Below are 26891 nucleotides of genomic sequence, written 5' to 3'. Positions count from 1 at the left end.
GGTAGCTCACAGATAACATGTCAAATTTATTCCTGCATAGTTCAATATAAAGATAGACATTTTTTACATAACTTCAGTGCTTTTCTGGTGGCTCAGACGGTAAAGAATATGCCTGTGTTGCAGGAGACCCGGGTTCAGTCCTTGGGTTAGGACGACCCCCTGGAGAAGGAAATGGCTACCTACTCCAGTATTCTTTCCTGGAGAATTCCGTGGACAGAGGAGCCTGGAGGGCTACACTCCATGGGGTTGCAAAGAGTCAAACCCAACTGAGTAACACGCAGTCTCATTAATATCTAGAAAAGCTAGCAATAATGCTTGGCATCATTTAATACTTAGACCATGTTCAAATTTCCCCAGCTGTCTCAAAAATATGTTTTAATGTTGATTTCTTCCCCTTGGAATCCAAACGGAGTTTACTTACTGCTTGGGATTATTAGGTCTCATAAATCCATTTTAATCCAGAATAGTGTCCTCATCCTTTTTCTTTTCTGTAAAGTTTTATATTTTAAAATGTACTTTTATATATAAATATTCTTAAGTTTAAAATTTAACTTTAAAATTTTTAATGTGTAGTTGATCTATGATATTGGTTTCAGGTGTATCTCCCATACTTTTTAAAAATTCTTGACCAGCTGCAAAGAGTGGATCACTTTTTTTTTTTAACCACTCTGAATTTTGTTTAATCTTCCTTTCTTGTATTTCGTATTAATTGATCGTTAGCTCTAGAGCTTGGTCAGATGCAACCTTTTAACATTTGTGGGAGGTTTTCTTCAGGATGGTTCTATGTCCTTCCTTTTCCAGCACACTGGGAAGCACTGGAGCTTGCTGGCCTCACTGTGATTAAATCATGTTTAGAAACAGCCCATTGATTTTTTTTTTTTAATTTTTATTTTTACTTTTTTTGCTTTACAATACTGTATTGGTTTATTTTGCTTTACAATACTGTATTGATTTTTTTTTAAAACTCACTTATTTACCTCTTTGAAATATAGTTTGCATACAGTATTACATTAGTCTCAGGTATACTACATAGTGATTCAAAATTTTTATAGATGATGCTCCATTTTAAGTTATTATGCTAACATGTATACTATCATGTAAGAATTGAATCGCCAGTCTATGTCTGACACAGGATACAGCATGCTTGGGGCTGGTGCATGGGGATGACCCAGAGAGATGTTGTGGGGAGGGAGGTGGGAGGGGGGTTCATGTTTGGGAACGCATGTAAGAATTAAAGATTTTAAAATTTAAAAAATAAAAAACTAAAAAAAAAAAAGTTATTATGGAGTACTCGCTATGTTTCCTGTGCTATATGAGATGTCCTTGTGGCTTATTTCCTTACCCCCATCTTGCCCTTCCCCACTTTGCTCTCCCCACTGGTAACCCCTAGTTTGTTCTCTATATCTGTGAGCCTGTTTCTATTTCCTTATATTCATTCGTTTGATTTTTTTAGATTCCACATATAAGTAATAACATACAGTATTTTTGTCTGACTTATTTTATCAAGCATAATACCCTCCAGGTTCCATCCATGTTGTTACAAATGGCAGAATTTCATTCTTATTTGTGGTTGAGCAGACACTGACATTTTTGAAGAACACAGTTATGCCCCTACACACCCCTCTTACCTTTAAAAAAAAATTTAATGGGAACATTCCATATTTTATGTTAGTTGTTTCCTCATGATTAAGTCAAGGTTCATTTGCAGTTTCTGATCAAATAAGTGGTTTTATTTTGTGTAAGAGAATTATTTATTGGAGTGTATCTATAAGAGAGCTGTTTATTAGTATTGATATGTGAGGGAAACAGATTTCTTGAAGAAAGCTGAGAAGTTGAAATGGTTGGGGTTCTCTCCAGGGTGAGTCTGAGAGTCACCTTCAGTTGACAGTTGGTACTGTTCTGTACACATTTATCTGTGTATCTGTCTATTCAGTTTGCTTGCTTCTTCACTTACTTTTATGTAGTAACTTTGAAGAAGTGATAAGATATTTTGGAATTTTATTCATAAGTTAACCTTACCATTTTCCAGATCCTGAATGACATGATTTAAAGGAATCTAATTTGCTAGTCCAGAAAAAATGATAATGCCAAATAGGAAAGTTTATTTCTCATTTATGGTGGAAGTAGACATAATAATTCTTGAATTGTTGTTTGTACATGACTATGAGACCCAAATCCAAAACCTATTTTATTTTTGAAACTGGTGTTGTTGACTAATACATGATTTTTCTTTGCAGTGGAGAAGAATTAGAATGTAACCTGAAAGATCTTAGGCCAGCAACCGATTATCATGTGAGGTGAGTATTTGGCACTTCGGATTGCTAAAATAAATGGTATGCTCCTTTTTAAAAGTATTTGGTTAACAGCTCTTGCCTAGCTAAGTTTTAGCACCTTTGCTCATTGACCATTCCTCAGTGTCCTACACTTTCTGGCATCAAGATTGGGAGTCCACAGAAGTGCTTCTGGTCATAGAAAAGTAGATGATACCCTGAACAGAATTTTAAAATTATTTTTATAAAGTAACTTTTATTTCACATATTCTTCTAAGATCTATTGAAACATGTGGCTTAATGTATGATATTTTCTTTCTATAAAGCAAATAAAATTTTTTACCATATCAGTTATTTCATTATAGACCTTCCATGCAAACCATATGTTCAGCACGAATGACTAAATAAAGTCCTTCCCATGTTTCAAGTTTGGACCATAAAAGGCAATAGGTTTTGAATTTGAAGTCTAGTAATGCAAATATCAAAGTTATCTCTAACAAGAGCTAATGCAGTTTGCCAAAGCAACTCACATAGTTTGATTTGTAGTCTGAAAGCTCTTCTGTGATTTTTTTGCAATCTCTTCCACGACGGCTCTGGAAGGCAGGGCCTACTAATTTTAGGAAGAAACCCAGCCAACCACTGACCTGCAAAGAGAAAAGTATCAGAGCTCATCTGATTATCCAAAGATATATCAATTTGCAAATAGGCAGATTTCTTAATCTGAATGTGATCCGTAATATCTTTTAAGTTTTAATTAAAACTTTCATTTTATATAATTTTTAATTTATCCAGAAATTCTTATTTTATCCAATAGGGTAAACAACAACAAATTCTCTCTCCTTCCTTCAATTGTACATGTGTATATCAAAATTATGTAATAAAAAATTGGCAGCATCCTTTGTTATACTTTACAATGGTTAGTTCACACAACATGCTCCATTGTGGTGGTGTAGAGGCAACATAGCCTAATAGGACGAGCATTATGTTAATTATCAGTAAGCTTGAATTCTAGTCTGGTTCTACCATGAATTGACTATTTCAACTTTGGTCAATCACAGAGAATCCATGCCAAAATTTTCTCGGTAACGAAAGTAGGGCAAGTTGGGGTGTGTTCAGGTAGTAATATCTTATTAGCTGCATAAGTGTTTAAAGCTATGTTTAAAGCGATACATAAAAGAGCTGGTTTTTACATTCAGTCATAAAGTGTACATCTGCTTAGCTACCGCACTGTTTAGATGAACTCTATGGCAACCATCTTTTCCCTTTTGAATCAGAACTTTTGGATTTTGAGTCAGTTAACTTTAGCCTAAACATACTGAACTTTTCACACCATCTACAAACAAAAAGATTTGTGTAGCTTGTGAAGCAGAGATGATAATAGTTTAACCATTCTTTCAAATGGTGGATTTAACAACAAAAAGTAACAGGAAATGCAGCACCATATAGGGATTCATGTAAATGTTTTCCATGAGACATTGTTACCACGTGTTTCTTTTTTTCTCTGTCTTTTAATGTTCACTGCCATTGTTTTACTGAAGGTTTACTTTATTAATTTTCTGCTCATCCATGAGCTGATGACATCTTTTTTTAAAAGATTTAAATGTCACAGTCTGCCCTTTATTTACTATCCTGTCTCTTATTTCCCTTAGTCTTTTTTAAACCCCTCTTACCAGAGGGTGAATTTTAGAGTTTACTTGCACATGAATTCTTCTTACATGTCTTTTGAACACCTTCAACTTCCGGGCAGATAAAAGGAGTAATTAATGGAATCCCCCAAAGAAATAGGAACATGGGGTGGTTACCTCCTACGGGCCTGGGACCCAGACTTCCTCCTGACATATCAAGGATCCCACCTTCACTACGTATTTGACATACGTGACACCACACGTACACAGCCTAAGGCACCACCAGCTATTATTTGGCCTAGCTCTCTACTGGCCAGAGAGATGGAGAATTCTCCCTCTCTTTGGTCATAATCTCTTCCAGAATTTTAAAAATATTCTTTACTAAGAAAAGTATATACAGTCCAAATTGTAGTCACTTTGATCTGGCTATGTAGACCATTCCTTCTTTTTCCTTATACTGTACAGCCTTTCATTTTTCAAACTAGAGAAGACTCTCAACCCCGGCTTAGAGTCAGTTTCCTCCACCCTGGATTGTTTTCAGAGGCAGCTTGATGACACTGTAGACAGAGCTTCGAATATGGAGTTAAAGGCTCAGTCACTTGCTGTAGGTGTGTGATTAGGCAAGCCATGTAAACTTCAGTGACCGTGTTTTCTCATTCATAAAATGAGGATAATGATATCAGCCTCAGAAAGATGGTGTAAGAGCAAATGATATATATGTGCAAATCTATTATAAACCTGTAACATGTATAGATGTTGTTTTTGTTTGTTTTATTGTTCCAAAGTTGTTCTAAAAATAAAAAGGACCTTCGTGATGCAGGTTCTTTGAACCTATGTATAGTTTGACCATACCACTCACTATTTTATTGAGATAAAGATGTATCATAATTGTTGCTGAAAAAAAGGAACAAAATCTCTTTTTATGATGCAATATTAACATTCTCAGAATCTTGGTTCCAAAAATGTATGTTTTTATCAACACGGTGGCCTCGAATATAATTTTAAATTTAATAGTCACCTATAAGGCCTCAAAGGCTGTGTGGAAACATTTCCTCACTTTTGCACAACAGAAACTCCAAGAGAATTCCGTTACTATATAGCTGCAAAATGAGCCGTTATATTCGTTGCCATTTTTATTTATTTGTTCATTACCAATTTAGATAGTGTTGCCTTGGAGGAAGTGTGGCGAGCTGATGATGAAAACAAGGATGCTTCTTTTAGCAGCACCAAGCCAACTGTATTCCTCTTCCAGTTCTTAGTAGTAAACATTTTGACAAGGGCCGGCAGAAATCTCTGTCCAGATAACTCTTCCATAGAGTGACGAGTTTCTTTCTCGGGTACTGACGTCTCACCTGGGGCTCCTTTCTTTGTTGCTTCTGATTTTGCTACTCTGATCCCATCCCCTTCACACTGATTGCTTGTTATCTCTATGAGTTCTTTTCCAACTTTTTCCTCCCTCCTGTTAGTGAATATTGTCTGAGTTCATCAGCCAGATACACAACCATTTTTTAAAGTGGCTGTCATGGCTCAGTGGAGCAATGGATAGCACATTGGACTTCTAGAGTAGCAGTCTCTCGGTCATGGAGCTCTGTCATTGAGCTGTCTGGGGCTTGGCATCGTCTCCAGGCAAGAGTCGCTCTTGACTTCTAGTTGCCGTCACCTCACTGTTATTGGGAATAATTTATTAAGAGACCAGTGGCATCTTTGAGACTGTGCTATAGATCATGTGTCTGTGGCTGTTTAGACTGGCACTTGCCATGCCCTCCATGCCAAATTCCATGTTGAAAATTGTATCCTGAGACATTACAGGCTTTAAAGATTTTTTCCCTCAGTTTTTGCTTTTTATTTTTGTGTCATTACTCCACATATTCAACCACCTTTTTTCTCTCCTAGTGATTGAAGAAAGTAATTCCTCAACAATTCCTCTATTATGTTGATTTAAAAAATCTAGGTGCTGAGTCCTGAGTTATTTTTATTAAAGTCATCACTTTAATTACCCAGTTCTTGCACAAATTGCTTCTTTTGGTTTAAAAGGAGTCAATTTGTTATTGGCAAAGTGTATTTATTCAGTGCTTCCATAAAAGGCATTGTGTTATGCATTGTACAACACCACCAATGCAAAATTTCCAGTGTGTGTGTATGTATGTTGAGGAAGAAAAAGTAATAAGAAAAATCTAGTACATATATACACATAAATAAGTCACATTCTACTTTATAATACTTATGCATAAGTATGTAACTTTTATAATCAAAAACATTTATATAATCATTTGTTTACACATATACAAAGAAAAGTATATTCCTCTTTTAATTGGTAGTTTTATAATTAATACTGACATTGAAGCAATCATTTTACTGTGGGAGTCAAGAATTTACATTTTTATAAATGATAGGATAATCAAAAATTTGAGTGATGAATTGATAGCAATTTCATGACAAAATATGAAGCTATTTTCCAGTCACTGGCATAAACAATTTGGCAAAGAAGTTGCCCAGAGATGATATCATGTAATAACATTTCCCAGAAAAATTATGTGATGAAACATTTCCAAAAATATGGGCTTGACTAGCTCAGAGTAGGGTTATGAAATAGGTGTTATTGACTAGAAATTGTGGCTCCTAGTATGTTACAGATGTGCTGGAGGAAGTTGGAGGCAAATTTCTGAAATTCTTGGAGCACCTGTTTCATAAGCACTTAGTTAGTATTTAAACCGAAACAAATGTAAAAACCCAGCACAAGATTAATTAGAAAAGTGTCCTCCTGTCTGCTAGTATAAATGCTCAAAGAACTGAATTGTTTGCTGATATATTTAACCTAGGACTTTGGTCCACCTCTACAGATCCTCCTATCACATGGTGATTAGTAGACAAAACACACCATCATGTGAGAAACATTACTGCAGCATTCTTGAAAATGTAATGCCATTTCCAGAGACTTTTCTGTGAAAGTTGCTGGTAAAAATGGAGCTGGTAATTATTGCAATTAGTTGCTATCTGTTCACTAAACCATTTGAATTGACAGACGTAATCATAAGGCACTTAGATAACCATGTCAAGTTTTAGATCCTGTGTGCAGCACATTTATAAAATGCCACATAAAATGAGTCTTGTTTCCTTTGCAGACAGATTTTTATCAGTGCAGAGCATTGACTCCTCATTTAGACAAACCGTGGTATTCTCTGAGTTTTAGACAATGGGAATAACTCCTGGTGGCCCACACAACTGTGCGTCAACTTCCTCAGGTTTTCACTTGTGCCATCAGGCCCCTTCATTCTGCTGTCGTTCTCCCAGGCTGGCTGTCAGGAGCCTCCTTTATTCGTGTTTCGCTAGCCTGAGTATGGATTTGTGACGCCAAGAATCTCATTAAAAATAGAGAGTGAACTTAGGACTGAGTCCAGGTCTTCCCATATAACTACCTGTGGTCTGCCAGTTCTTGGCAGGCCCGCCCCCTCCCTCCTTTCCCCTGCTGTGTTACCCACGTGCAGTGCTGGTGCTGAATGTGTTTGTGGATTTTCAGGACTCAGTCTCCCTGAGTATAGTCTGAACTCATAAGCAGATGCCTACTGACCACAGCGTGAGATATCTTCTGGTAATGAAAGTGGGTAAAAGGCAGCTAAAAAGCCACCTCAGGGCCAGGTAGACAGTAGGGAGTGATAGGGAACTGAACAGCGCCTGCCCCATCTATAGAGGAGCTGCTCTCAGTTTCATTTAATTTCTATCATTTTGGACTTTGGTCCAGTGGTTAAGAATCTGCCTGCCATTGCAGGGGACATGGGTTTGATCCTTGGTCTGGGAAGATCCCACATGCTGCAGGGCAACTAAGCCCGTGGGCCACAGCTACTGAGCCTGGGTTCTAGGGGCCTCGAATTACAACTTATGGGGTCCACATACCACAGCCACTGAAACCCGTGCACCCTAGAGCCTGTGTTACAAGAAGCCCCCCAGTGAGGAGCCGGTGTACCACAACCAGAGAGTAGCTCCCGCTTGCTGCAGCTAGAGAAAGCCCATGCATAGCAACCAAGACCCAGCACAGCCATAAATCAATCAATCAAAATAATTCAGTGTCTGCAGCTCAGTGTTGCTACAACTTATACTTTTCAAGAGAAGCCAGGGATTCATTTTTTAAAATGAGACCTCCATTTTTTCAAACATGGGCTTAATTTTTGACTTTTTATTTCTGAAGATTTCAGTAGTCAAAAGTGGACAGTAATTTAATGAACTCTCATAAGCCCACCACCCAACTTTTTATTTCCTTGGTGCCTTCACCAGCCCACTCCGCCAACAGTTATTTTGAAGTAAAGTCCAGACATACTATTTCACCTGTGAACCACATTACCATCATCACACACCCCATGCCCATCCAACATAAACAAAAATTGTAAATTCCTTAATGTCTTTAAAGTCCAGAGACTGTTCCCATTTCCTCAACTGTCCTAAAAATGAAGGTTTTGTTTCTTCAGTTTGTTATAATTGGAATTCAGACATGGTCTGCATATTATGTTTGGCTGATAGCTGTTAAATTTCTCTTCAGCTATAGATTTTCCCTCCATCCTTTTTTCTCTTCTTGCAATTATTTGTTGAAATAATAAATAAAATTCTGTCTGTAGAATTTTCCACATTGTGAATTAGGCTGATTGCATCCCTGTAGTGTTGCTGAATGGTGTTCTCTCCACATTTCCTATAAAGCAGTGCTTAAATAGATACAGGTTCTGTTTTTCTGGCAGAGATTTTGTAGGTAGTGGCATGATCTCTCCTTAGGAGTGCGTGATGTCTGCTTATCTCTTCTGGTGGTCATTGCCAATGTCCTTTAATTCATAGGTAGAGGTAATATTTTAATACTGTCTTTCTTCCCTCCCCCCACACATATTTTGGGCCAAATAAAACCCATGAGTGATAAGCAGGAGAATTCAACTGATCTATTAAAGTTCAAGCTGGAACCCTGCCCATGTCTGGAACATTCTGTGATTCATTTTAAGCAACTTACTCCCAACAAGCCTGTCCTGATGCGCGGAAATGATCCTGCCAAATCTGCCATTCCATTTTCTATTATCATTTGCCTACTTACAGTGAATGCAGAAAGGGGCATTTCTTTAATCAGGTTGGGTGAGCCTAATGATAAAGCATCTTTTGTTTGGATCACGTGTCGTGGTATGCTCCCCTAAGACAAACAAGTCAAATAGCCAGCAAATATATGTTTTACCTTTTAGAATGGAAGGGAGGCATGTCTGTTAGTCCTTTTGACTTGTATGGCCTTTGTAAAATTTTTGTGGTGGACTTTGAGGAGAAAGGATTTTTAAAATCTTATACCTAGGTAGGTCCTATTTTCCATAATGTTATCTTTAGCTGTTTATTCATTGAGCAGAGTGAGGGGAAGCGGATTGTGGGTGTTTAGAAAAACATAATTGCAGGATGAGTCAGGACATTGGGGAATACAGGATAGCAGTTAGATCTCCATGACTGAGTACAGTTGATCCAGCTTTCCAGCTGTGGAGCTTTGGGAAGTTTACTTCACTTCTCCAGACTGAGTGTTCGTCTGTCTTTAACGGCACCTCATAAAGAATTGTTAAGAACTAAGGGCTTGATGTATTTACCAATTCTGAATAGCTTAATTCATGCATCTTTTTTGGCAGCAAAGGTTTCTTTGTTGTCTTTTTGAAAGAGTATATTTTCAAGCTTTTTAAAAAAAATCCCCAATATTTTTTTTTTTTTAAAAAGGAAAAGTAGAAAGGAAGATGATAAAAATCAGCATAATCCTATTTTACGCTATTTGCAAGGAGTGTTGTTTTATAATAGTGTGTTACATGCTTTTTCTTCACAGCTTCTCTGAGAAATCAGGTCCATATGTTGAGTGTTGAGCCAGGCATTTTAATGTTCAGAGTGCACATTTTTAATCTTGGCTCCAGGTATAGGAGTTAGATGTTCACATGGATAAACTGTACCTGAATGATGTTGCTATTGAATTAAAGAAAGATGCACTTGGCAGTAGCAAGCCTGTTTCTGTGTGAAGTGTCCATATTTCCATTTAAATATCTGCAATATGATAAACAGTTCAAAGATGGTATCTACCTTACTGTTTGTATTTCCACCTCTCTCTCGGTTTGTGGACACTCCCCACCATTTCTTGTCTCCTTCCACCCAACCCTTAACTGCACTTCTAGCCTTATTCTAGACAAAGTCAACCAGAGAGGGCCTTGATGGATTTTAGAATATATATTTGGAGACCATTTCGGGGAATAAGGATATGTCCTTATTTAGCATATTCTTTTCCGGTCAGTAGACTCTGCCTATCTTAAATGAGGCTGGGTGGTTCTGACAACTAGTAGGAGGAGAGAATGCATTGAGGCACGTGGCCTGCTGGAATTATTTTCCCCTGAAAATGGTGACCATAGTAAGGTCAGAACAAGACTAGCAAATAAGAATAAGGGTCACAGTGTGTATTACATAAATTCTGTTCCTGTAGGGAAACCCTGGGGCAAAGCTGAGATTAACACCCTAGTCTTGTGTGATAGGCCTCTGCCCCTGACTGTATGTGTGTTTCCATTTTCAGGGTATACGCTATGTACAATTCCGTAAAGGGTTCCTGCTCTGAGCCGGTTAGCTTCACCACCCACAGCTGTGCGCCTGAGTGTCCCTTCCCACCTAAGCTGGCACACAGGAGCAAAAGTTCACTAACCTTGCAGTGGAAGGTGGGTAACGCAATGTGTCGAGAATATTCTGAAGTCTGTGGCTGTTTGAAACATTTATTTAGCAATATTCCACTTTGGTGTTGGCATTTTCTGCATTTTGACTGTGAAACAAATTATTGTAATATCAAAAGTTACCATCTCTGTAAAAATTGGGCCAAAGAATGAGAGAGAACTGTGAAATCAAGGTTTAGCTTTCTTTGCAGGGGCGTCTCTTAGGGTCATGAGCAGTTCTTTATACGTGGTAAAAATAGTTAAGATACCTAAATGTCATCACTTTCTAATAGTTTAATTCATTTCAACAGACATGTGAAGACTTGAATAAAAAGTTTTGTGAAGAAAGATTTAGAGCTAACTTAGATTTATGGTCTACTGGCTTCTTTGAGTGGTGACTCTGAAATGTCTAATACTTAAATCTGTCTAGAATGTTTAGTGTTCTAAACTACATTAAGGTTTCATTAAATTTTTGCCAGTTAGACCTTAGATCAGTTAGGATTACTAATTATTTTTTAACATCCAAATTATGTAGTGGTTTTCATGAAATACAACTTTTGGGCTACCAACAACTCTTGAGAAAGAGAGCCCCTTAAAGTGTATTATTAACTTACTAGTCATAGTTGTGTATTTGTAAGGAAACAGACTAGTGTCAATCTCTATAGCGATTATTTCTATGTACTTACTTATACTTTAAAATACAGTTCAAAATGTAAAATTAATAAAAGTCAAGATAATAAAGACTTATAGTACTGGGAAAGAACACTAATGTGCAAATAGGATGACTAGGGAGATGCGTTATTGGTGAAGAAATACATTGTCCTTTTGTTCTTAGATCAGAGGATCCAGTTTATCCAGGGAGCTGTTAAAAACAGTTGAGCGTAGTCGTTAGCAACAGAGCATGGGCTTCCGTAGACCCCTCTGGTACATTGAGCATGTTATTTGGACAAAGGCAAAGTTGTAGACTCTGAACTATTTTATTTTCCTTCCTGGCTTCCAGGGATAGTCCAGGTCAGTGATTCCCCACCTTTTCAGTTTTAACACCCAACTGGTCATCACTGTTTAAGTTCTTGAAGCATACACATCCCCTTTAAAATGTGTTCATTATTTACACATATACATATGTAAACACATCTTAAGGAAAGAATCAAAAGCCATTTTGTTAAGATTCCCAGAGGGACCGTGGGGTCTTACAGACCTTAAGTTGGGAATCACTGATACATTCTACTTAAAACTTGGATGTAATTCAGGTCTCAGGCAGACCAGCAACTTCAAGAAAAAGGTTTTTTACTAGGAGGAAAATGTTTCACATTTTCTTTCTCCCTTTATTTGGTTGTAAATCAGAAGCATATTTTTGTTCCATTCAGTTATGTGCAAAGTTGAAAGTTCTGGATTCAGTTCAGTTTTCATGTCCTTAGGACAGGTTTGCTGTTCTCCAGGGACTCCAGCTGGGAGCTTCAGCTAGGGGTGCAAGGACAGGTGGACCGTGCTGTGGCTGCTCACCTGTCCTTGAAGCCATCAGGACACTGAGAGAGCTCGGGGTCCTCTAATGTCACTTAGTTAGCACCAGGACATAGGGCTGCACAAATACTGAGTCTGTGTCCCCACCCTCAAGGAATCCGAGACTCAGTGGTGAGGCAGAGCATATGAGCATCATATATGTAGAATATATGAGCATCCTAAATGTAGTCCTTACCTGAGAAATGTGTTCTCAGCTAAAGCTTTGATTTTGTACATTATTTTCACTTTAAATACATCCCTATGTTTTCTCCCAAATTGAGCCCACAAAAACCTGACATTCCAGTTTAGTAGAATATACAACACTCACTTGTAATTGGAGTGAGTGAGTGGGAGTAAAAAATTCGGAACTCCCAGATTTTAGGACTCAGAAGAAAGAAGGAAAAGAAGGAAGGAGAGGCGAGGGATAAGAGTTTGTTAATTAACTCCTATTTACTGAGCCCTGGATGTTTTATTATTAAAAACAGTGAAGCAACAGCTATTGTTTTTTGGGTGCTTCCTGCATAAGACCAGGACAGTTTAGTAAGGGATTTACATATATTCTCCCAATCCCTCAAAATACCCATGCATTCTTGGAAAAAGAAACTAAGCGCTGATACTGAGCAACTTATGTTAGGCCACCTGTGACAGACAGCCACGGTGGGCTTCCTTGTGGTTCTGGTGACTCGGCTGCCTTTTGCTGGGGGCAGCTCACCATGGTCTGTAGAGCCCTGGCTCTTGTCCTGGGAAAATCCAGGTGCGGGTGCATCTGTGCTTGGAGATGTGGTCTTACTAGTGCTGTGAGGGACCCCACTGTAGCCCACCTGCAGGCAGGTCTGACCTTACAAAGCTGTCTTTTCTCCAGAGTCTTGCACTCCTCTTCCCATTGTCCAAAGCCTGTTTTCTCAGTGAGGGAGATCTCAGTATTGTGCTTTTAGGATGAAAGCAAATGATGAAACTTCTTTTGGCTAATGTGTTAAAGGCTAATTGCCCCTAGTAATCTCTCCAGGAGATCCCAGGTTTTCTCATTGTTTTAAAAAAAGCCCAATCTTAATGCCACAGAAGGCTTTCTAATCTTAACCTCTTTAAAACAGACAAAAACTGTATGGGGAAAGTTATAAAAGTATAGACTCTGAACTCTTAAACACAGGTGGGTCAGCTTTACCCTATCAGACTCCCACGTGTCGTGTCTGTTTCTCTGCATTTTTCTCCCTGTACCCTTGAGCTTTTAAGGTCCTCTTAAAAGTTTTATCCACAAAGGAACTAGGGTACCGAGTGGGTGTAAAGATAGGGGTGGTGGGCAAGGCAGGCTTGGCTGTTTGTGGGGTATGATTTATCAATAGTGAGGGCTCTCCCTCCTGGTTGACTTGGGTTAAAATTGGTTTGTGGAATTGTTTGACCAAGGAAATGGAGGCGATAGAGAGGGTTGTTGCCCTGTGGGGAGAGCCTAGGACTAGCACAGTGGATTTGAACCAAGGTGGAGAGCTCAGAACTTTGTCTGTGAACAGTTTTCTCTAATCTCTTTTTTTTTCTTTTTTTTTTTTTTAGGCACCAATTGACAATGGTTCAAAAATCACCAACTACCTTTTAGAGTGGGATGAGGTAATCATATTTTCATGTTCATCCATCTAAAACACCTTTCAAAATGAAACTGCTGAACAAATGCCATTTTATTCTTTTTTGAAGATATGCTAAACACATGGAAAAAATAATGTAAGTAGAGAAAAATTTAAACCAATAGTTATTGACTGTGGAAAATGAAAATGGACTGAAATATAGTGAATTGTGCATTAAAATATATTCACCTGGTCTATTTGCAAGAAATGCCACAGAAAGAAAAGACAGGGTCTAACTGCTCTGAAGGCCTTACTATCTGGCCAGATATTAATGAGTATTTTAAGGGCTTCTCTGATAGCTCAGGTGGTAAAGAATCTACCTGTAATGCAGGAGACCCCAGCTCGATTCCTGGGTCAGGAAGATCTGCTGGAGAAACGACAGGCTACCCATGTGGCTTTCCTTGTGGCTCAGCTGGTAAAGAATCCACCTGCAATGCGGGAGACCTGGATTCAATCCCTGGGTTGGGAAGATCCGCTGGAGAAGGGAAAGGTTACCCACTCCAGTATTCTGGCCTGGAGAATTCCATGGGGTCGCAAAGAGGCGGACATGACTGAGCAACTTTCACTTCACTTTAATGAGTATTTGGAACTGACTTCTTGGTTATCTTGACTGCCCAGGGCCAGCCTGAATCAGTGGTTTCCATCAAGTAGACCACACTGTGGCCTGAGAAGCCTAGTTTGTGTCTTTGCTTTCAGTGCTGTGTGCTAACTCTGCCCTGTAGAATACTGTCTGGGAGTGGGGCGTGGAGGGTGGGCTGCACTGGAGGTCTCACTTACCCACGTGCATTTGCCCTAGCAGCTAGACCATCCTAGAACAGTGCCACCTTGGATGTCTATCTCACCAAAGACCTTGTATGGTATCCATGGTGAAGTCTTCTTACAGTCAAGGCCACTCCCTGCTGAATAGTGACCCAGTGCTTTTCTAGCCTCACTCACACTGCACAGACTCTCAGGCTGGAAACACTGGATGCAGAAATCTTCTCTTTCTAAAAAGCAACAATACTATTCCTTTAAATCTTAATTCTGTTCATTCATTTACCCATGTTTTATTCTCTTTCTGTGGTAGAGCAAATGGACTAAGGATTTGAAATACAGGAAATGTGGGATTTGGGGTGCCATCCAAGTTAACTAGTCTTTGTGACTTAAATTTAAAGGCACTGAAAAATTCAGCACACAAACTTAGGCAAAACGTCAACTTGTCTAGAGTAGAAAAAAATAACCCAATGTTAAATGAAAACGGGTGAAATTCTCATGATGAAATCTTGATGTGGAGAGGGGGGCTCTGTATCACTTTTTGCAGAAGCATATTTTCCCATCTGGATTGCGTCTGAACAGCTAGAGTTCCAAGTTACCAAAGACAATGATCTATTGTTTCTAGGATCCTTGTGAATGGCTCCTATGTACAGATTGGTGAGATCTCAGGCTTAACTGGTATATTTTACAGATTAGATGGATTTTGTTTTAAGGCGGCTTGATTGGAAGGTGAAACCATCCCCTATGGCCCTGGTGGTTGAGGTTTTACATGGAGATAGAGGTTCGGGACAGAGGAGGTTTTTTTCCCCCCTCACATGCCTTCTCAGAGCACAGCACTGCATGTGTGTGTTTGGGGAGGGTGGGGGGTGGAGTGCGCCTGTGTTTATCCCCTTCTCTGCCTTGGACTATGGCTTCATAAGTTAAGTAAGGTCAGAGGAGTTGAGTGCTTGAATGGGAAACCTCCAAGGAAAACTTCAGGTGCTACAGGAAGTGGTAATGGTGACTCAGTGGTTGGCCATCTTCCCTTCTGAATTTGAATTGAAAATGTCCTGGCGCGATTCTGGGAGGAACATACTACAGCCTCAGATGAAATGGAGAAGCTCTGTCTAATGACCATTTGTAATCAATAGGACCCACTCTTAACTAGTGACTACAAAGTGTGAAGTTGTTTATTTGGGGCCTTCTCCCACCTTTTCCCTCCTTGCTCTCCTTCCATCCTATACTCACTTCCCTTCTAGTTCTTTCCCTTTCCTCTTTATATACCCTCCCACCTTTGAATTTCTACCAGTGTCAGCTCTGATGAGCTTTCCTGGAGATTTCAGGCTAATTGACTATAGGCCATCACAGGAATCCTTTTATGACCCATGGCTTAATAATTCCTCAAGGAAGAAAATCAAATGAGTACACACAGCACACCATCTCACCTGCAGGAAGTGGAGAGCACAAGGCTCTGACTCTCCCTCTGGAAGCTTCTGCTGGTGGTTTCTGAGCCAAGTGCAACTGCTACCAGGTCTCCTTCCAGACTGCAGTGGTTGGGGCTGGGGGGATGCATGGGGGTAGGAGAACAGAGCAGCCTTAGGCTGGAGTCACTCCCCCAACACCCAGCCCTCTCCAGAGCCAGAGTTCTCCTCTTCCAGCCACACACCCCTGGCCTCTCTGGCACCCAGGGGGCTGTAGAAACAAGCTTAATGGGCAGGAAGGAGGTAGGGTGTGCAGAGGAGCAGATCCCCACCTGAGGGCAAGCAGGTGTCCTTCAGTCTCGAAGAAACTTGTGTTCAGGAGTCACACCTGCCGCTTTCCTGCTGGAGCACCTGGTCTGAAAATCCCAGCTTGGGTGAGGTGACCTCATCCATATACATGCCACCATGGATGTCTGGGTGTCCCCATATTTTTATCATATCAGCACTGGCTAAAGTTCCCAGAATACTTTATTCTTTGCCTCAATTTTTAATCACCATTCCAGTAAAATAATCAGTGTAAAATTATGAAGGTGTTAGCAAACTAAGAGCACAGGGCTTCAAGTACTGCTGCCAGGCTCTAGAAAAAGACCTTCATGAATGAAAGAGCGGTAGCAGAGAGGCCACTGGGGGCCACCCCTGGGAATGCTGTGCTGAGCTGACCTTGGGGAAAGCCACCTCAGTCAATAGCTAGCCGCCTGCTGGTCTCTGAAGACAGGTGTGACCCTAATTGGGGAACAGAAAACAGAACCATGAAACACGGGGTGGGGGGGTGAGGTTGGGGGGTGGGGACTGACGTGTCCTCTCTCCTAAATTCATTGTCAGTAATGTCACAGCACTGCTCAAAGAATTCGCCTGGAGGTTACTCACTAATGGTTCTACAAGAGGGTGTTTCGTGCCTACTTTTCTCCATTAATAATTGTGCCTAGACACTCTCTTAAATTTTCCATCAAAGCAGGAAGTAACTGTAACTATGAGATAGTAATAAGCAGCTGAAAATGGAACACATAGGTGTCACTGGCTTTTCGGTCATAGCCATTGGTTTCAATTTTCCCCTGAAATAGATCAGTTTTCATAACTTGGAAAGGTGTAGCCTTTCTTGGCCACGTTCCCCTTGTTGGAATGACTCAGATGAGCTGTACTGTGAGTTCTGCTCTTAGATGTTGTTTTAACTTCTGCTTTACAGAAATGCTACCTGTTGCTATTAGCAGCTAGTTCCTCAGTGCACACGCAGGTCTCCTAAGATCTCGTGTGTACGTGGCGTGGATTTGTGTTGATGTGTGCAGTGGTGTGCTGTTCACCCAAGGAGAACTGGATTGTTTCTGCTTTGTCTCAAGCTAGTCAAACAAATAATTTAACCCCCCAGGTCTCAGCTTCTCCATTTGAAAACGTGTCTGTCATCTCACAAGTAGGTTAAGATTGAATGAGATAACTTGGGCAATGACAGATTCTGTGTAATGATTATTTCATGTCACCTAAGCACGTTAACGTTCAGATCTGGGATAGGAAAAGTCAACAATTATAGAAGGATTGTGTGAAAGAAATACGACATTTTTCTGTCAGAAATTTATACAGGAGCCCTGAGGTTAATGGCTCTGGTTTGAACTAAACAAAAACGGATGTCAGTGCTATATATAGATGTTAATTTGCCATTAGCTTTGCTTCCAGACATGACATGTTGGGAATATTCGAGAGAACCAGAAAAATAGCTTTGTGGGAATGTGACTAGTGGAGTTCTCAAGAATCTCTCCCTCCCATGTGACTCAGCTCACCCGAACAGGAATGTCACATCTGGGTTTCCCGGTGACTAATGAGTGAACACAGCTGTCAAACAGTAGACCACAAATGAAATAAATACTGCAGAAATCAAGGGATACTTTGAAATCAAACAGAAAAGGCCAGCAGCAGGTACAGCTCAGAAGCTCCTCAGGACCCACAAAGTAGCCAGGCTGGGCTCAGCAGCCCCATTGCAGAAACCCAGAGCAGGCCATGGGCCCCAGCCATGCATCCTATCATTTAGGGACTGAGCTGGCCTCATAAGGAGGTGCTTGGTTTCTGATTTATTAATCAGATTCCTATTTAACTTGTTGTTGTTCAGTTGCTAAGTCGTGTCCGACTCTGTGATCCCATGAACTGTAGCATTCCAGGCTTCACTGTCCTTCACTCTCTCCTGGAGTTTGCTCAAACTCGTGTCCATTGAGTTGGTGACGCCATCCAGTTATCTCATCTTCTGTCACCCACTTCTCCTCCCCTCAATCTTTCCCAGCATCAGGGTCTTTTCCAATGAGTTGGTTCTTCACATCAGGTGGCCAAAGTATTGGAGCTTCAGCTTCAGTCATCAGCCCTTCCAGTGAATATTCAGGGTTGACTTCTTTTGGATTGAATGGTTTGATCTCCTTGCTGTCCAAGGGACTCTGAAGAGTCTTCTGCAACACCACAGTTCAAAAGCATCAATTCTTAGGCACCTGTTTAACTTAGGTGTTAATATTAGTAGTCTTTCAAAAGGCTTCTTGCCGTAAGTGAATTTGCACATGGTGCTTCTGGTTGACAATAGCGTTTCCAGGAGGAACCATAGCATTGACAAGCAGAGTGACTTACAGAATGGATGAAGAGAGCCTTGCTGCGAGTGCCACTGTCTTTGGGAGCCCTGCTGCCCACGGCCGCATAGCCTGCATCACCGATGCCTGGCCGAAAATCAGAGGAGGGTGCCACTCGCCCAGGCCCATGAGCTCTTCTGCTCATTCTTGAGAGTGAGAATGAGTAAGTCCTTTATCGTTTGTCCATCAGAAAGCATCTTTTGCATTAGAGCCAGATTAGTGAGCTGGCAGAGAGACAGTGCTTTGCCACGTCACAAGTCTTCACTGCCACATCCAAGGGTAGTTTCTGAGAGCCAGGGGAATAGCTTCCTCCATGCAGCTTCTATGGAAGGAAAGAAGGGGCAAGGAAGGATTTAGTAACTCGAAGAGGTCCATAGGTATCAAAGGCAGAGCTGAGTTAAAAGGAGCTCTCTCATTCCCTCAGATGTCTGTACACCAGAAGCAGATTCTCCATGCTTTTTACCAGCTGTCGCATGTGTAAAGGAGGGAGTTACGTGTTAGGGCAGCAGACTCGGGAGAACTTCCAGCTGAGGCTGTATCATCTGTGTCCTCAGCACCTAAGTTATCAACTCATTTGTTCTGTTTGTTAGTTTCCAGCTACAGGATGGCCACCTGGGCCTTGGTTAGGCGGTAAACTGAAGCCAGCCATCCGTAGGTTCATCCCTTGTTTAGGCAGCCTATTCTAAAATCACCCACTCGCTTCTCCTTTCCTTTCTCTTTGGGACAGTCTCAACACATTGATCTTATCAGAGCGCTCGCCATCTGGTGGACCTCCACATTTGCAGGGATATGCAGGAACATCGGGGCTTCTTGGTGGCTCAGACAGTAAAGCGTCTGCCTACAATGCGGGAGACCCGGGTTCGATTCCTGGGTTGGGAAGGTCCCCTGGAGAAGGAAATGGCAACCCACTCCAGCACTCTTGCCTGGAAAATCCCATGGACGGAGGAGCCTTACAGGCTACAGTCCATGGGATGGCAAAGAGTCGGACATGACTGAGCGACTTCACTTTCACAGGAACATTGCATTTATTGGTTTTGAACCAGAGGATCATCCTTGGCTGTTTTAGGAAGCCAAGACCCTCCCACTAATATATAAAACTAGTGTGCCAGGGAATAAAATGCCTGCAGTATTCGTTTGGTATCATGCAGCCACAAACTACCCCCTTTTCTTACCTTTGAAAATTTCCTCTGTGGCGGAGTGGTCAGTGAAGTGAAAGAGGCATCACTGAGGGGAGAGTGAGGTTTGGCATAAAGAACTTTGGAATCCACCTACCTCCCTGTTCTGAACCCCTTCTTATATATGGTTATGCTAAACACTTACGAGCTTTGATTTCTCAAGCCAACATTTATCTTTGATGTTGCCTAGGGTCCGCCAGCACTGGAACAACTTCTAAATATAGATGTACTAGCAGACTAAATCTTTGAGCCTGGCAGTAGTTCAGTTGGCCAGTGCAGCCTTATTTTTTATTTGATTTATCATTGATGTTTCTGACAGATTGAACTATGCTGTTACAGAGAGTACCCAGCCCAGAATCACTCAGCCTATGTCTGGATCCAGCAGGCATGGGCCGTGAGCACATGGCGTCTAACAACCAAATGCATGTTACCTGTAAGAGAAGGAGGTTAAGAGATCAAGAAAACATCAGGAGGAGCACAAGTCACATTCAGGTTGCTGGTTCACCATGGATTCTAGCACACTTGTTGGCCATTCTCATATTCTTGTGCCAGGAAGAGGAACAGGAAGGATCATTTCCAGCCTATTAATTTGAAGGCAATTGAAAATGTCAGCCAAGTTTATCCTTTTTTTTTTTTTTAATTTTTACTTGGAGGATAATTGCTTTACAATGTTGTTGTGTTGATTTCCTCCGTACAACAGCATGAATCAGCTATAAGTGTACATATTCCTGAACCTCCCTCCCACCCCATCTCCCATCCCACTCCTCTAGTCAGCACAGAGCACCACTAGCTAGCTGTGTTACACATGGTAATGTATATATGTCAGTACTTTAGTACCCATGTTAGAAACACCAGCTTCCAAGATTGTTAGTACACTCCAGGGGAACTGGAAACGTTAGCCAGAGCAACCACATTCCCCATGGTCTGTTACAGAACCACTCCTGGCAGGAAAATATTATGGCTTGAAATAGTTGGAGTATATGTAAGTTGTATGAGTAGAATTGGCTATGGCTGTGTTAAGTTCCTTAGCAGGGAACCCATTTTAAGGATTCCTCTTCCCAAGTACCAAGAGCTGCTTTATAAAGATACTAAGTTAATAAAGAAGGGAAACAGATTTGGAAAAGGTACTTTTATCTGTTTTCAGTTACATAGTTTTTACAAATTAACACCTAAACTTAGACAGATTTTAACAATTAGTTGTATATTAAAAATCAAATACTTTTTATATACTTAGATACCACTTTTCGGATAGGCAGACAAATCTAAATTGATTTCTTCACTGGAGCTTTTTTCCATTATGTGTTGTAAACGGATATGAAACAGGTAGAGATGTGATTGCGTGTGGATGTCCTTTGATAGATTATTTACTTTTCTCACTCTTGAGGCTTTAGGCTATGCCATACCTAAACTGTGTCCCAAAGACTTTTGCATATCTGTATTTAAATATAAAAATATTCCCCAGGGTTTTCTTTAACTCTAGAGATAGCATTATTAAAAATTTTAATTCTATAAAATGTTACTCTAAGATGAAGTGACTGCATTGCCATTGATTAACAATTTTGGGTAATCTTGATTATCTAGGAATCTTGTTACATATTTTAGGTTCTACAGAAACAATTTTAAAAATCTATTCAAAGAAGCCTTACTTTGTTGGATGGCTTTGAGGGCCCTTTATGCAGACATGTGTTGAACATTGACTGTATACAAGCATACTCGCTTCTGCTCCCTTACTTCCTGGCTATTTATATTTATAGTGCAGGAGGAATTTATAAGTTTATAGAAAACTTCATATTATAAACATATATGGACATCAAAATAGATAAGTGTAATATTGCATAACAAATTACCTCAAAACTCAGTGCGTTAAACCAGTCACTTTTCACTTCTCATGGGTTCAGGGTTGGGAATTTGGACAAGGCACTGGAGAATCAGTTTGTCTGCATTCCAGTTTCTGGAGCTTCAGCTGGGGAGGGCTTGTTGGCTGAGGTTGGAACCTTCTGGCGGGATCCTCATTCACAAGTCTGGTGGTCACTGCTGGCTTAGGTGGAGCTTTGTCTCAGACTCTCTCAAAGCACAGCAGCTTCAGGGGAATCAGCACTGCAAAAGTGAATGTTCTGGTAAAAAGACAGAAACTTCATCACCTTTTTAGGCCTCTCCTTGGTAGTCACAACAGCTTCATTTCCATTCCATCTGTCATGACAAGAGAGTCACAAGCCCACCCATGTCCAAGAGAAAGGGCCATAGGCTTTGCTCCTCTCTGATGGGAGTCAGGAATGTTTGGACATGTTTAGAATCATCACCACATGACGTAGGTTCTCCTGATTCTGCTAATCGATTCATCTTTTCCCCTTTATCTTTGTGTAGCACATACAGTGTTTTAGGTGTGTGTTCAGTCGCTTCAGTCCTGTCCGACGCTTTGCAAACCCGTGGACTGTAGCCTGCCAGGCTCCTCTGTCCATGGGGATGCTCTAGGCAAGATACTGGAGTGGGTTGCCATGCCCTTCTCCAGGGAATCTTCCAGAACCAGGGATCAAATCCATGTCTCTTGCATTGCAGGTAGATTCTTTACCGCTGAGCTGCCAGGGAAGCCGGTATTTTAGGTACTATGCCCTAAAAGGGTGTGGACTTAGAAAGGACAGCGTAACTCTTTTCCTGCCCCTGCTCTCCTCTGAGTGTTCCGGGAAGAGAAGAAGGCAGACAGATGTGCCCCAGAAATGCAGCAATGGGATGAGACTCAGACCCCTGGCCCGACGGGGCGTGACTCAGTGGTGCACAAAGCCGGCTTTTCTCACTAAACACATGGGAGGGGTCAATGCCTGCTCCCTTAGTGAGGAGGAGAGGGAACCTATGAGGAAAACCACATTCCTGCCTATTAGTGTCTCTGCCTTACTGTCGCACTTCATGAGTCGGCCTCCTTTGGATGACTCACAGGAGATCAGCAAAGTGTTCCCTCCCCCCTCCTTTTTTGAGGGAGTTTATAAACATAGAAACTAATATGTTTATCATCTTATTTAACAGCTAATTTTAAATTGTTAGCTCAATTAAAAAGAAAAATACTTAGGTAGATAGTAAAAGGGCAGAAGATAAAGTGAGAAAATAGAGAATATATTACTTAAAACATTTTAAATCTTTTATTTATAATTTACCCGCAGATTTCATCTAAAGAGTGAAATAATATTTCAAGATATCTTTGTCCCTGAAGTTTATATTAACTCATCTTGAAAACTGCTTCCAAGGGTGACTCACTGTCTGCTGTGGAGCCACAGGAGTTACGTCTCACACGCCCCCACACTGCCTTCCCTCACCCCTGCTGGTCTGAGATTGGGTCCTTTCACAGTCTGGCAGAAAGCTGGCACTCTTCAGAATGTACCGGGAACTTTGTAGGACCTAAAAGAACATCTGGGCTCTGATTTTTATTAGGACTTGTAACCAAATGTGTGACCCTTCTACCAAGGGAGTGAAAATGAGGATGGAGTGGGACAGACGTGGGCAGAGTGGAGCTTTCTGAGTGTGAGATGGCTGGGGCCTGCCCTCCAAGATAATCCGCACCCCACCCCACCCCCTGCCGCCCCGTACTGTGTGAATCGAGAACTGAAAAGAGCCCCTTGTTTACCAAGTATCAGATCAATGAGATGTCTAGACTAGGTCCGGTGAACTCTGGTAAACTGAGTTCAGTGGCATCAGGGACCAGGCCTCCTGGAGGGAGGGTTTGTGATGCCTCACTCCCCATCAAAGTGAGCACCTTGAAGTCTGTTCACACACAGTTGGTTTGTACTCCAAAATTTCTTCACGTTCTAGTAAAGATTAACCTTGTCCTTGAGTGAACTTCAGTGTGCATGGTAGGAAAAAGCATTTGGGCATGCCCAGGATTATGAAATGGAAACAGGTCAGGGAACCCTGAAAATCTGTTCTTTTTGGCTTGTGGACACTGGCAGTAGGGAGCTAGTCCAGAACACGCTGGGGCTTCATGTCCAATGAGGTCAGTAGTGTGGTGGCTACATCTGTGCCAGAACGATCGCATTTCCAGCCTCCAGGGTGGATTTCAGCTTCCTGTCACCTCTGCTCTCATTGGGTGAAGTTTTCTTTCCTTCCCGGGAGAAGAGGCACTCCAGTGCTTGTCTCAAAGAGATTCTGATCCTGACTGGTCCCGTGATGCACATCCGTGATCTCCCGACATGCAGAATCAGGGCACTCCTGGCCATCCGTGTCTCAGCTTTTCCCTCGTAGAGCAGCCGGCTCCTTGACCTATTGAGCTGCTCTCTGGGTGACACCCCACATGTGGCCTAGCAGCAGTAGCTGAGCAAGGCAACGCCTCAGCCATGGGTGTCTCTGCTGCCTATGTTTGACCAGATTATTGAAGACAGCAGGCCTGCAGTGTGGAGAGATTGTCCATTTCCACTGGGACCATGTTTTTGTAGGAAAGTTTGCATGAAGCTAAATTTAACTTATTAAAATATAAGTTGTTCTTTCCAGCTGTAGCTGTTATGTCTCAGTAATCCTGTGTGCTTTAAATTAGATTTTACTAAAAGAGGGAACATGATATAGGTTATAATATCAATCATTTGGAACCATGCTACCTATCAAATATGGAAGTTGTAATTTACTGTTTGTAAAACTTCACTAACCACAGTGGCTTGGACATATTTAATTCCTGATAAACAATTGCATTATCACTTCTGTCCATTTCTCTGAGTCTTTTAACCTTCTAAACATTATATGCTGCTGCTGCTAAGTCGCTTCAGTTGTGTCCGACTCTGTGCCCATCAGGCTCCCCTGTCCCTGGAATTCTCCAGGCAAAAACACTGGAGTGGGTTGCCATTTCCTTCTCCAGTGCATGAAAATGAAAAGTGAAAGTGAAGTCGCTCAATCATGTCCGACTCTTCGCGATCCCATGGACTGCAGCCTACCAGGCTCCTCCGCCCATGAGATTTTCCAGGCAAGAGTACTGGAGTGGGTTGCCATTGCCTTCCCCAAACATTTTATATATATATATATATATATATATTTTAAACCCTATCCATTTCTGTTAACAGGAAGACTAGATAATATTTAATTTATAAATGCTGTTTGCAACCTGGAGTCACGCTTGGTTTACAAACAGATTCTTTACATAGCCTGTACCTTTGACTGTGTGCTTATTCTGATGCCTAAGCCTAAAACCGTCAGAGAACCTGGCAGGTCTTCCATGGAAGACTAGGGTGACTCAGGAGCCATCGCACAAGAGCCCGCAGTGTTCTTCACCTTCGCTGGCCCACCTCTTAACAGTAGATTACCTTTGCACTGCAGAGACTCTTGTGAATATTAATTTTCTTTCTTCCCAGGTATCCTATTTTTTATTAAACTCCTTGTCATACATGAGTATTTTATTTTATTCAAGAACTTCTCTTGTTTGAATATTTTAACCTACTTTCTCTCCTCCTTTTTTTTGTTTTGTTTTGTTTTATTTTATATTCAGTAACTTCCAAAAATTCACCAGTAAGCTTTACTTTATTAACTCTGTGAAACATTTGTACTCTTGCCCCTTCATATTCTACAAGTACTGTTTCTAAAACTTGATTCTAAAGTTCCACCAACTCTGGGTCATTCTCTGTGTTCTTGAGGTTCATGCACATGGTAGCATGTTGGGAAAGGTATAAAATTTGGCATGATTTACCTAAACAAGCTGGAGTTTATCTAGTAATTGTTCTTGATACTGAAGTAGAATTTTTTTTTTTTTTTTAATGTTGGCAATGTAGGAAAACCTCCTAAAGGTCACAGAATGGCTCTCTCTCTCAGTTCTTCAGTGAGCCCCAGTGCTCTGGCCCTTTAAAATAAAAGTCTAGTTCCCATCATTGATGCCTCCCCCACTCTTTTTTTCTCATTTAAACCACAGGCTGGTTTCCACCATATTAAAGCAAATCAACCTAGTAAGGAACAGACTGACTTTTATTTACTGGCTGTAGTTCTAAGCACCAGAAATGGGAAAAGGAGACCAAACAAAGAATAGGAAAAACGAGGCATTGAAGGGGAGCCAACCTGGGGTTTGGAAGGCTTCCGTGGCGGCAGGATGTGCCTTTCTTGCACTGTTTACTCTGAGCTCAGAAATAGAGGAGGAAAGAAGGTGGATCACGCTACTGCCTGAAATGGATACAGAACGTACCAGGGCGTGCAGCGCACAGAGTGTAATCAGACACTGGATGTAATTATGCAAATGTATGCATAAACGGCTTTCCTTTGAATAAATTGTCTGCAGCAACCTTAATGCTCAAGGTTAAAGTAAGCATAAGGGCATGATTTGCCAGCCACAGAGTGACTTTGCCTAAGTTGCAGCTGAAAAATATGCTTTCCTGCCCCCTTCATCCAACCCCACCCCTGCCATTTTTCATCATTGTACCTGACTGCATGTTGAACCCTTGATAACATGAACTTTGGCTCTTTAAGACTGTTAGGGCTTCTACTCTCTTCCTTGGAAAGGGTACCACCTTGCTTGGGAGGGAAGATTGGGAAAAGTTTGAGGATGACTGTGATATGGTGATTTTTAATCTGTTCAGCCTGGTGATACTTCAAGCTAGTTGTATGCTTATTTTGAATTAAACTTCACCTGGAATTTTTTTTTTTTTTTAAGTAGTAAGCATTTGGAGGCCTATTTAAAGGAAGGAAATGCCTACATTTTCTTAGGAGTAAAATGTGCTTTCTTTGTTTTTTATATAATAGAGAGCTTCAAACATATTCCTTAAAGTCCTGGGCTTGGCTGTCTGATTAAAATGCTGAGATTCATCCAGCATTAGCATGTGATTTTCTTTTGCATGAACATAGATAGACTACTGTGAATTATGGGTATGAAATATTCTAGAAAACTGCTGATATGGGCATTCCGTGCCTCTGATCATGGCACAGAGTAGTTTTGTGTTTTGTTTTTTTTTCTTCTTAGATCCATTAAGAGAACCCACTGGAGTGTTTTCTTTTTACTTTAAGGAATTCGAAGCATTATATAAGGCTAGGAATGTATTAAAAATGTGTTTCCAGCCTCATAGACACTTAAGAATGGCTGTAATATACATAGATGAATTGAACTGATGTTCCAAGTCCTCGTCAGACATTCAGCTCAACTACTAGCCTTGATAGAACTCCCAGATTGTCCAAAGCACTGCTTTGAAACCAGATGTGGACAAGGTTTAGTCAAAGACATGTGCCCAGCATTTAGGGATGAGCATACAAGCAGCTCACCAGCCGGAGTGTACAGGG

The 26891-nt window shown here is 41.0% G+C and overlaps 1 protein-coding gene across 6 annotated transcripts in view; it reads left to right on the top strand.

The window, feature by feature from the left end:
- Window positions 1-26891, top strand: part of FNDC3B (fibronectin type III domain containing 3B) — a 355159-nt gene that overhangs the window by 261064 nt on the left and 67204 nt on the right. For all 6 annotated transcript variants that reach the window (XM_015092550.4, XM_015092551.4, XM_042234418.2 and 3 more), the window contains 3 exons: window positions 2238-2297; window positions 10443-10581; window positions 13618-13671. In XM_015092550.4, the coding sequence (XP_014948036.3) occupies window positions 2238-2297; window positions 10443-10581; window positions 13618-13671 (253 nt within the window). The remainder of the gene's footprint in view (window positions 1-2237; window positions 2298-10442; window positions 10582-13617; window positions 13672-26891) is intronic.

This window comes from Ovis aries, chromosome 1 (genome assembly GCF_016772045.2).
Source record: "Ovis aries strain OAR_USU_Benz2616 breed Rambouillet chromosome 1, ARS-UI_Ramb_v3.0, whole genome shotgun sequence".
Classification (NCBI taxonomy): domain Eukaryota; kingdom Metazoa; phylum Chordata; class Mammalia; order Artiodactyla; family Bovidae; genus Ovis; species Ovis aries.
The sequence above is the reverse complement of the archived record's forward strand: the minus strand, read 5'-3'. Positions and strand labels throughout refer to the sequence as shown.